The sequence below is a fragment of the Crinia signifera genome, chromosome 4 (genome assembly GCF_055691185.1).
Source record: "Crinia signifera chromosome 4, ASM5569118v1, whole genome shotgun sequence".
Taxonomy (NCBI): domain Eukaryota; kingdom Metazoa; phylum Chordata; class Amphibia; order Anura; family Myobatrachidae; genus Crinia; species Crinia signifera.
In genome coordinates, this window is record NC_139220.1 from 115,026,692 (window position 1) to 115,038,851 (window position 12,160).

Below are 12,160 nucleotides of genomic sequence, written 5' to 3' on the forward strand. Positions count from 1 at the left end.
AAACAGTGTAAAAACCCATGTCGACCTAACGATCTGTCAACCTAACCCCATGTCGACCTAGACACCTGTCCACCTTGACCCATGTTGACCGTCCCACCTGTCCACCTAACGGTTTGACCTAATGACTGTCGACCTAACTATGGTCGATAATACGACCGTATGCCCTTCTGCTGGTAAACTACTCCCAAGACATAACTAAGCATGTTTCACACTACTGTATGGTGGTATTTTATTGGATACATCATTTTGTCTGTGCATATTGAGCTGATAAGACGTGACAAAAAGCTTTAGTTTTGACTCGTCCATCCAAAGGACATTATCCCAAAGGCATTGTGGCTTGTCAATACGCTATTAAGCAAATTCAAGTCTGGTTTTAGTATGTGTGGACTCCTTCTAGGTATTCTTCAATACTGTCAACGAAAAAGCATCTGTTCTTATAATCAGACACGGACGTACCTTAATCTTGGGTTCATCGTGTATCTCTTTGTGGGTTTGCCTTGGTTGTTTTTTTGCATACTCAATATACTTCTGTTTAATCTGGCATCAATTTTACACTTCCAGCCGCAACTACGGAGGATTGCTACAGGTCCATGGACTTTAAACTTCTTAATATTTGCAACTGTAGTCACAACTGCTTTGACACATTCTTATAGCCTTTAGATTTAAATGGGGCAGATGTATTAAGCCTGGTGAAGAGATAAGTGGAGATAAAGTAGAAGGTGATAACGCACCAACCAATCAGCTACTTTTGAAAAATGACAGTTTGATTGGCTGTTGCGTTATCTCCTTCCACTTATCTCTTCACCAGGCTTAATACATCTGCCCCATTGTGTTAGAATTGTTTTTGAACTCCTAACAACACTGGTTCCTTTAAGTTCTCAATGTTTAGTGTGGTGCGCACAATGATACCAAGCAACACAGTGACCACTACTCTCAGTTTAAATAGGCTGAATGACAAAGATTTTAGACATGTGACTTATTAAACATACCACTATAATCCAATGTTTATTCTTTTTCTACGGGGTACTAACAGATGTCTCCGGGCCATTTTATATCTTTGGAGAATACAGTGAGAAAACATTAACATTTTTTCTGTTTCTTTGCTTTATTCTAGGACATAGCAAAGGCATGCTGGTATACCAGTAAGGGTAGCAACAAATATGCACACATCTGTATGTGTCTATAGCAGTTTAGCTGGTTATATTCAGTGCTGAGAAGTCTATGATAAACTGAAAGAACTGTACCTAAGGCTTTTAGTGGTTACCATCAAGTGGGATTCGGTCATCCGAAAAATATTATGGATGGCTCGTGCAGCCAAGACTTGTCTCATGGCTTCAAAGATGACCTGGTTTGTATGGTCTGATTTTACGGCCATTGATCCTAAGAAGCGGACTACAAACACCTGCTGCAAATGCAAACCTGAAATAAAAAGGGACATTTTTAATATAAAGTGCTTGTATATGTAATAGCAGTCGCTTTGTACTAATAAGGATTACCATGTATGGGCTCGTTAACCCTTTCGTTTGTCTCCTAAAACCTCCTCCCCATGTAGTTACCATTTTCACTGCAGTCTTGCTACTTTTTGAGAACTGCCTATTGATACTATGGCAGGTATTCAATGTCGTGGGCGAGCGGCGACAACGAGCAGGGCTCCCTGCTCACTGTCACCACTCACCCTGTCAATATTCAATGCACCCCCCTTCATAAGCCAATTCCCCCTCGCTCCGTTTTTTTGAGCGAGGGAGAATTGGTGTATGCGGCTCCAGAAGCAGCGAGACTCGCGGCTAAATACAGCGGGTTCACTGCATTAGCTGCGGGTCTCGCTGTTTGGGGGAATCCTCGCCGTCCTGTAACGGTGAGGATTTCCACAGAACGTTGAATAGGGCGAGCGGCTGGTGAGGGGGTTAAACAGCGAGGATCGCTGGTTTTCTGCAATCCTCCCTGTTTAACCCCCTCGCCGGTCGCATTGAATACCTGCCAATATCGTGGGTTCCACGCTATATAATATCATGGCCTGACATCCTATCCACCACATAAGGCATGTTGGTTATGCAGCTGGTTAGCATCAGTTTCCCCAGTTCTGCATCAGGAAAGGATCTAGAACAACTGAGTTTGATGGCATATTCTGCTTAGTTCCACAGCAGATTCCATCATTTTCTAAATCCAGGCAAAACTGATGCTTAGTGCTTAGTAAATGTATTCTTCCCTGTTGCTAAGGTGTTAGGTCGACAAGCATGAGGTAGACAGTCATGAGGCTGACAGGCAGAAGGTGGACACATGATAAAGGTTGACTCGAGTTTTTCATCTTTTTTTTGAGTGTCTATGTCGACATGTACAGAGTATTAGTGTACTGCTGCACTCGCCATGCTTCAAGCATGGTTTATTTTCTCCCTCGATGCCCACTGTGATGATAAAGGGCTTGATTCTCTAAACTTCAAAAGTGATAAACTGGAGAGTGATAAACAGCCATCCAATCAGCTCCTACCTGCCATGTCACAGACTGTGTTTGAAAAACGTCAGACAGGAGCTGATTGGCTGGCTGCTTATCACTCTCCGTTTTATCACTTTTGAAGTATAGAGAATCTGGCCCAAAGTATGAACCAATCGGTAAAAAAAAAAAAAAAAACAACAACTCATGTCGACCTTTTTCCATATTGACCAATAGTTGTCGACCAGTTGGCTGTCAACCTTGAAAATGTTGACCTAACGACTGCATACCCTGTTGCTAAAGGACCACTGCACCAATTCTATTGAGTTCTGTTTTGAGTGAACACCCCCTTTTACAACACTGAACTTTTGGCTCCAGGCATTTTGCCCGTGTGACACCAACAGAAAAAAAAATGTTGGCGATTTAGGCAGTTCCTGCAGCTATGTAGGAGTTTGCTGCTGCCTAAAAATGTAAAGACTTTTAAAGGAAATTTCTAGTTACGTGGTGTTCATATTTAAAACAGGAGAACAAAAGAAAACACAGCATAATTATTTCAGAAGGCAAAGGCTGTTAACTGTTTATAATGGGATACGGTCACTAAGTTGACAAGGGGAAGGTCGACAAGCATTAGGTTGGGTTAGGTTGACAGTCAAAAGGTCGACGTGGGGTTAGGTTGACAGTCAAAAAGGTCGACGTGGGGTTTTTCACTTTTTTTGAGCCAACAGGCAGTATTTCATGCCCTACCATCCAACTAGGGCATGGCGGGAGAATAAAATAGTGTGCTGAGCACAGTGAGGCACTGTGCCCGAAGCATGGCACAGCGATCCATGCGTGGGGACATGGTGCGCTTTTTGTGTGTCCATGTTGACATTCTGGTCAAAAAAGGTGAAAAACCCCATGTCGACCTTTTAACTGTCTACTTTCCCCAAGTCGATTTAATGCTTGTGTCGACCTTCAGTCATGTTGACCTAATGCTTGTCTATTATATGATCCCTACTCGTTTATAACAGATTTTAATTTTCAATGCACTTTCGAACTTGTGCCTAGATAAGAAAAGCTCTTAATATTTGGGCAAACAAAGCTCAGCTCCTCACTCATAATACCCCAATATTCTTATAGTCTTGCATTACCTTCTTCAGTACACTGTTCAAATGTATCTTCAGAATCCCCAAAAGGATTTGTACGCCTAAAATTAAAAATAAACAAGGGCTTGTAGTATACTATATGAAATACAGTACAGTGTAAGCCATAAGCTTCATTTTGGCACTTCAGAAACTTGTAGCACCCAATAAATAAAACAAATAATAATTACAATAATAATAAATCTATTAATATTAATAATAATAATGACTTTTGCTAACAATGAAGCAGACTAATAGTAAGCTATATAGTTAGTCAGGGTTTGCGCATTTCTGTGCATGTGCAAACCCTGACTGCAAACAGACGTGATGAGTTGCTCACTCGCCGTGCAGTTTGCAGAGGGGGGAGGGAGGGACTGGGTTGGACAGGTGCGTGGTGGCCTGGTCCATGGGAACACCTTACTGGGGTCGGATGGGTGATGTAACTTGTACCCCTTTTCCACTTGCAAAAATATCCCGGGTTTTTGCACATGAACGCGCATCAACCCGGGATTTAGTGCAGTGTGAAAGGGTCTTGGAGGAATATCCCGTGTTCAGCATTCCGGGATCTCGTATCCAGTGTTGATTCCGGGTCCTACCCAGGTCAGGACCTGGGTAGGACCCGGAATCAACATGGGATACGGTCAGTGTGAATGGTCCCGTGGGACTTTTACGCTACCCCAGAATCTGCTGATGCTGCTGATCCCTCTGAGCAGCCAATGCCGCCGCAAGCTGCTCCTCCGTGCACCAGCTCTGCACATTGGCCAGCCAAAGACCCAGGCGGCGCCCATCACTCGCCAGGCGCAGAAGGCTATGAGGGAAGCCCCAGCGCTCTCTATGCTCCCATCATTCAGCATGACGCCCGCCCGGTGGAACTACTCTTGGAGCAGTCCATGAAGCTGCAATGGGGCATAGTGGCCTGGGAATGCACTGGTTTGAGAACGGAGTTGGCTGGAATGTGTGTTGCGAAGCTCCTGTTAGGACCCAACATGAATAGCAAAACTGGATCCACTGCTAATTCTCTGGTCTCCACAAATGCTCAGCAATGTGAGAGACGGTGGGGTTGGGGGGCATTGAGTGGATGGAGAAAGTCTCTGTAGACCACCTTCCATAGTTTGACTTCGGGTCCAGCGAGTCATTGTTAAACACTAGATTTAGAGGTAGTAATGAAGGGAGATGCTATGTGCTATTTGTGGAGACGTTGAAGACGTCAATGGGGTTCTTGATCTTGACCTTCTCTACATAAAATCTCTACAGTGTTATTCTTTCCAAGACACTCTTCTTATCACCATTATATCACAATAATTACCGGAAAAACCGAAGCTCCCTGCAGTGACCTGTGCCGCTGAGGAGCCTGGAGCTGTGTCCGGAGGGGGTGTGACAGGCAGTCACCCGGGATTTCCCAGGATCAGTGTGAATGGGGCTGTCCCGGGTCGATCCCAGGTCTGAGTGCAGTGTGAAAGGGTACATTCCCGGGTAGTGTCCCGGGAAGCATCCGGGAACACATTCCCGTGTATGACCCGGGACTGCAAGTGGAAAAGGGGTATTGATGTCAACTGCCTGCCCTGTCTTCATCCTGGTGGCCGCAAATATAAGTCAGTCTCGACTGACTTAAATTTGCGAAGGCAGGGGAAATCATTCGATAGTTGCTGACCATCACAGGATTTCTCCTTCTCCAGGCACATGCAAGGGGGTGTGTTTTCAGAACACATACCCTCACATGGTTGTGAGGGGATACACTTACAGCATTACATTCAGAAATACCTGTTGCCTCGGTTTTGGTCTAGGAACTCAGAGGCTGGTAGAACAATGTCAAACTGAATGGGGGTTCCAGGGACTATTAACTGCTCCGATTCTGGATCATTGATGGCGTCCTCTGTCACCTGGTTATCCAGTTCATCCTGTGGTACAGTCTCTCTCATGCTCTCACTGAACAGACATGCAAATACAGGAAATTAGCTGTATATTTCTACAAAATGGCGTTCAGCTTCTTTTTCTTTGAGCTGAAGTTCTCAAGAATGTTGTCTCTGATAATATAGGACAAGCTTTTCTTTCCAAATACCTTTGATGTACATTTTCATGCCTTCTGTCAAAGCTAGTGATGGGAGTCACTGCCTGTTGCGCCGTCTGATTTAATCTGATGGCTACAGCCTGTCAGAAGGCAAAGGTGATAGGAAATATAAATTTATGTCACAAGAATTCATTCCTATAAAATGAAGTGACCATTTATAAATGAAATACCTCTGGATTATCTGATAAGTAGATCTGTCTAGAAATGTTATTGATTGCAGAAATCCACTGAAATTGAGGAAAAAAAAAAAAAACATTAACAGTTTTCAAACATACAAAAAAAAAATTTCAAGATGATGGACCAGGTTTACACCCAGCAGGAGAACCGCAGAAAAAGTCTAGGAAATGGATGAACAATTGGGGATCAGCAATGAAGTGGTTATTGATTCTTAACATGAATTATTTATCCCATCCTGATCACATCCCCCCCCCCCCCCACACACACACACACACTTCTGAGAACCAAGCCCCATTCACTGCTTTTTGTTTTAAGGGCTGGACTCATGACTGCAGCAGCTACCCTTACCACAATACTGTTAAAGAAAAGTGTTATCAGTGGCCTCCCCAATCTCATGGAATGCATTGTAAAATCCATACAAAGACATATTGTCTGGGATTGTGGAATCAAAACAATATTCTTCAATTAATTTCCTAATTACATATTTCTTACTTCTGGAAAATACACCCATAGGAAACTATTCTTACAATTTCTGTACCTTTGGGTATGCATTCAAATCAGCAGTCACAAGATTTATGAATTTGTTCATTTTAGATGTTTCATATCCCCCAAGAGTGATGTGGACTCCATCCTCAAACAGTGATCATACGGACTTCCATACTTGAAATTAGCAAACAAGCATCTGCTACGCCACAAAGACAAATGATAAGAAAAATAGGATATGCTATTTCTCTTGGAGCATCTCAGTTGGGCCAGGCATAGGAGGACACAGCTGACAGCATGCTTTGTACCAAAAATGGACAAAATAAAAATAATAATAAGGCGTAATTAGTAATAAAAGCATGGTGGAACTTCGCTCTTGACCCCTTACTCCGAATTTTACAAAATAGTGCTTGTTTGAAGGAATCCAGATCGAAAATGAGGAAACTAAACTAACTGATTGACGTTCTGCTGTATATATATCATATTCCATGGTGTCTCTCGCTTGTATATTTGATATTGTCTAGTTGTACTCTTTTGCTGCCCACTTCAGGTATCAAAGGATTGGCTGTGTGACAGGGACCTCTATATGCATAAAAGTCCCTTAAGAGGGGTTTCTTTTATGGAGTGGACCTCAGTTCCCTCCATACTCATGATCAGGAAATCCCACTAGTGTTGTGACATAATCGCACCTTTGGCACTCACAGAAGACATGGCACACAAATCCCTTTACCTTCCCTTTCTGCCTCTCGATTTAAAAAACAGACAGGGTTGTAACCCCATTTAACATATGTCGTGCACAGGAAGTGGGCGCCCTGTGCTTACATGTCAATAAAATCACCAAGGGGACACTTTCCAGGGTGCTAGGCAGTGGCATAACTATAGCCCCGCAGACCCGCTGTGGCAGGGAGGTGCGAAGTAAGTGTGGGCACCTGCCTGAGGGCTTTGGTCATGTGTCTGTGGCAGGGACTCGCCTGTGTGTGCGGTCCCGGCTCTCCATCTGCTCCAGCAGTGCTAATGAAAATTGCCCCACACAAAATGGCTGCACCCATACAGCAGACAGTTTTTCAGGGATGCTAGAGGAGGCAGCGGCCTCCTCTAGCATCTTTAAAAACTGTCTGCTATTAGGGGGCAGCCATTTTGTGATGGTCATTTTCATTATCACTGCAGGAGATGGAGCCAGGAGGAGATCTGCGCTGCGGGTCCCTGAATGCAGCGGCGGCATACAGAGGGGTAAGGAGGTGTTGACCATTACTTGGGTGGGCAGGCAAGGTTGTGGTGGGGAGTGCGCTGCCGAAATTGGTGGGGGGGGGGCGCATTTTTTCTAGTTACGCCACTGGTGCTAGGGAACATATCCCTACATTGGCAGCTTACCTTCTTGTATTTTTATCAAGCCCAACATTATATCAGATCTGTCGTGTGGCCTATCTCAACCTTAAGGTGCCCATACACGGTGCAATGAATGTACTAGATTGCATAGCATCTAGTACAAAAAGCATACAATGTGTTACAGCACCGTGCTTTTTGTACTAGATACAATGCAATCTAGTACTTAAAGCATGGGCAGCACATACTTTATGTGCTGTGCGATGGGTTGTGCTCGGGAGTGCGCATCGCATAGCACAATTGTACCTTTAGACTGCGATAATCCATTATATACACTTTTACAAAGTCTATCCCTAACAGGCAGAGCCACTTCAATGAATTATACTGGTCTTAGCACCACATTCATACCCATGTTCATTTTGGCAAGGATTTTCTATTAAGTTTTAGTCTTGTTCACTTTCTTAAAAATTTTACTAAATTAAATGTCACCTTTTAGTCAATTTTTTTTTATTTTGGTCTTAGTCAAGATTTAGTCAGTGGATCTTGACTAACATTTTAGTCTAAAGGCCCATAGACACTAGAATATTATCTTTCCAATCTTGCTGGTTGGAATGAAAAACATGGAAAATAGACAAAAAGGGTCATTCAGACAAATTGATTAAATCTATTTATGCAGGCGATTGCTTTTGTCTATTTTCCAACTTTTGGGAGCAAATGGTTGATTGTAATTTGTTCCCCCATATTTCCAGATTTTCATTCCAACCAGCCAGATTGGAAAGCTAATCTTCTAGTTTGTATGGGCCTTAAAACGTTAGTCAATGATTTAGACATAGCTTTGCTGTTTAATGATTCGGTCATGGATTTTGCTGAAGATCTTTTCTCTATTATTCCCTTGAATTCGTTTTATACCTTTCACAGTGTTTAGTAATCTAGGTATCAAACAAGTGCAACACAAATGCTATTTCCTTCACAGCAAGTAATTTATTTTCAGCAAAAATCAATTCAAGAATACAATTTTTTTTGGTACTTGTTTCCTAGCACGGCCACAACGATCATGATCGTGGGCATCGTGAGGAAAAATCGGGGGCATTGCGGCCATCGCAAGCAGTAAAAAAATCGGGTGCGATGGTCGCGACGCGATGCCCGCGATTTCCCCATAGGTAACAATGTTAAATGCCTCAATTTAGCCGCGATGCCCCTGATTTCCCATAGGAAACAATGTTAAATGGGTCAATTTACCCAAATCATCATAGAGAACAATGTTAAATGGGCCATAAACCCCCCAAAACACCCCTGAACAGTGAAATGTCCCCCCAAAAGTATTTGACGCCACCCCACGATCAACGCGAACCCGAAGCGTGGCGAGCGCAGCGAGCCCGCGAGGGGCGGCGGTACGCGTCCTCCGACCTTTTCATACCCCCACTATCCACTAGGGCGTGGAGTTGAGAATAGAATAGTGTGGCGAGCGCAGCGAGCCACCGAGCCCGAAGCGTGGCGAGCGCAGCGTGCCCCACGAGGGGACGCGGATACCTGTGAAGCCCGCGAAGGGACGCGTTTACCTGTGAAGGTATCCGCGTCCCCTCGCGGGGCTCGCCACGCTTCGGGCTCGGTACGCTCGCCACACTATTCTATTCTCAACTCCACGCCCTAGTGGATAGTGGGGGTATGAAAAGGTCGGACGCGTACCGCCGCCCCTTGCGGGCTCGCTGCGCTCGCCATGCTTCGGGTTTGCGTTGATCGTGGGGTGGCGTAAAGTACTTTTGGGGGGACATTTCACTGTTCTGGGGTGTTTTTGGGGCTTTCTGGCCCATTTAACATTGTTCCCTATGATGATTTGGTGAAATTGAGGTATTTAACATTGTTCCCTATGAGAAATCGGGGGCATCGCGGGTACATTGAGCCATTTAACATTGTTTCCTATGGGGAAATCGCGGGCATCGCGTCTGGACCATTTAAGGCTTTTTTAGCCACATACGACGCGACCGACGCGATTTTGACTATTTTCAATGCATTTCAATGGGAAAACCGGGGGCATCGCGTCGGTCGCGTCGTATACCACTAAAAATGACACACGATGCCCGCGATTGTGGCCGTGCTAGGAAACAAGTACCTTTTTTTTTATTAAAAATGTTAATTTAAATAATGAAAGAATACAATAAATCACTAGTAAAACACAACCTGCCTGATACAAGTATGTACTTGTAGTAGTACAGTTCTAGTCTACTGCAAAAAATTAAGCCGTAAGGATGCATATTATAATATATATCTATTTAGCTGCAAATTTTACCGTTTGAGCTGCTTACTTAAGCCCAGTGTGTAACGCCTGGCGATGAGATCTTCCACATAATCACCGGCAACCACCACTTATCTGCTGGTATTACCGGCCAAGTGGACGGCTTTCCATCATCGCTGTGCATACACGCTGGGCAAAAACACCCAGTATGTATGCAACTTTAGACAAAGAACACAAAACTGAACATGGATTTCTAATATGGTAGAGTTACATGGCTACACTTTCTTTGCCAATGAAGGCCAAAATCCACTATAGTTTACAGAATTCATAATGGTACATTTTACTAATTGCGACCAATGATCCCATGTATCACTCACCTGATGATTGTAAACATCGAATGTCTGAAGCACTATCCAATACTGTATTGAGATTATTATATAATATTTTATTCTGTTTGTTATGCCCGTCGTGCAACTTCTTATTAAATATTTTATTATATATTTGTGTGCTTACTCTTAGCGCCCTCTGAACCCTTTCTTTACCAATTTCTAACCACATTTGGTCCCACCTAACAGGGGAACCCTCAGAGGTGCTGCTCCACATATACAGAATGCAAATTGGGGAATTACATTTTTTTGTCAAACTTCAGCTCTAGGTAAGTGAACTTCCCCAAGGTAAAAAAAAAAGTAAATAAAAACATTGACGCACTGTTTGCAAAAAAAAAAAAAAGCCTATTTATTGTCACACAGTTCACATTTAAAGCACACGGCCAGTGTACATCATTAATAAGCAATGCCATTTTTCAATAGAAAAACTGTTATAATAATACTCTCGAGGTCTAGTATATGATGTCTCCTATTGTGTCCATTCTCCGATTAGAGGTTCATACAACTACAAAGAGAATAAATCATGAGCCTTCCACACAAATAAGCCAGTCATGCAGATAGGCTGTCTGGTTAGTATGGAGACATTCTCCACAGGAATTGTACTGTCCCAATATGTAGCAAATAGTCTTAAACAATGTGTAGCAGTTTACAGGAGGCAGTAGATGTCACACAAAAGCTATTACTTCAGTTGTATAGCCGTGTTACCTGCAGGCAATTCACAACAGGTTAAATGCTGGAACAGTTGCATACAATGTCTCATACAGTATTTCACAGCAGCTGCATTTGTTTGAATGCTGGGAATTTCTTATTCTTTACACCGAGCGTGTTTTTTGACTGTGAAATGTTATATGTGCAAAAAGAAATGTATTTATATTTCATCAAAGAGCGCTTCAATATTTTGCATTTTGTATCAGCAGCTGAACCATTAATTTGTTTTAACCATTTGTTAAAGCAGGATACAGTATGTTCTTGGCTGTGGGGTATTTCTAATCTCGGGCAGATGTACTATAATTCTGCAGCATTGTAGTATAGTTTTTAAATGAACCCTGAAGAACAATCTTTTCAGATGAACTTAGATGAACTTAGTGCCTGAAATTATCCCTTCTGTATACATCCTTTCTACAACATTAAATAGCCATTACAATGTACTTACACAGTGATCAAATAATTATACTAGCACAAAAACCCAAGCACTCGAGAAAATTACCTCCTCGTATTCCTTTTTTCCTTCTGCTTGGAGAATGAGGCTCCTAGAAAAATAGGCATAGTAAAAATATTATGCTACTGCCAATACGCTGCCTTATTCATATTTGGACCAACCCCTCAACTCATTTTCACCTAAACTGTTATTTTTAGGGGCCTAAATTATGTTGGAATCATTCAAAACCCCTCAAGAGATATTTTTCCAGCGTCCCATGTTGATTTTCTATAAGTAATATATTAGTGAATTTGTGCATAGTATTGAGCTGCCAATGTGAAATAAGAGACTGTCCATAAATGTGCATCTCCCTGATCAACTCATGTCTGGACTATTTTTTACCTTATATTTGCTACAATAATCCTTGTGCCATGAGGGTTAATCTGAAGGGTGTTTTGGATAACATGTGTGATGCATGGACGTGCAGTCAGGGGAGGCAGGGGAGACCGTGCCTCACCTGTCATAAATGATTTAATACAAAAATACAATGATTATATTTATAACACATACTGTGTTATAAATATCTTATTTGTTTTTATTATTATTATTTATGAGGTGGGACACTGTGGGGAGACTGGGAGGCAGCAGGAGCGGTGAATCCCACTGACTTGTAAACTGTCAGGAGAGGAGGGCGCAGTTAAATCGTGGGGAGAAAAGAGACTGAAAACCCATTGAAAAATCAATGGGGAAGTGGCACCTACTCATCTGCCTCAGTGACAGGGACATGCCTTCAGCCCACATGA

At 42.9% G+C, this 12,160-nt stretch overlaps 1 protein-coding gene across 1 annotated transcript in view; it reads right to left on the reverse strand.

Moving 5' to 3' along the window:
* APPL2 (adaptor protein, phosphotyrosine interacting with PH domain and leucine zipper 2) overlaps window positions 1-12,160 on the reverse strand; it is a 97,338-nt gene that overhangs the window by 30,643 nt on the left and 54,535 nt on the right. Inside the window, exons 12-17 of the mRNA XM_083182290.1 lie at window positions 11,427-11,469; window positions 5,788-5,844; window positions 5,609-5,697; window positions 5,311-5,475; window positions 3,559-3,614; window positions 1,245-1,419 (exon numbers count right to left, since the gene is read on the reverse strand). Coding sequence (XP_083038416.1) covers window positions 1,245-1,419; window positions 3,559-3,614; window positions 5,311-5,475; window positions 5,609-5,697; window positions 5,788-5,844; window positions 11,427-11,469 — 585 coding nt within the window. The remainder of the gene's footprint in view (window positions 1-1,244; window positions 1,420-3,558; window positions 3,615-5,310; window positions 5,476-5,608; window positions 5,698-5,787; window positions 5,845-11,426; window positions 11,470-12,160) is intronic.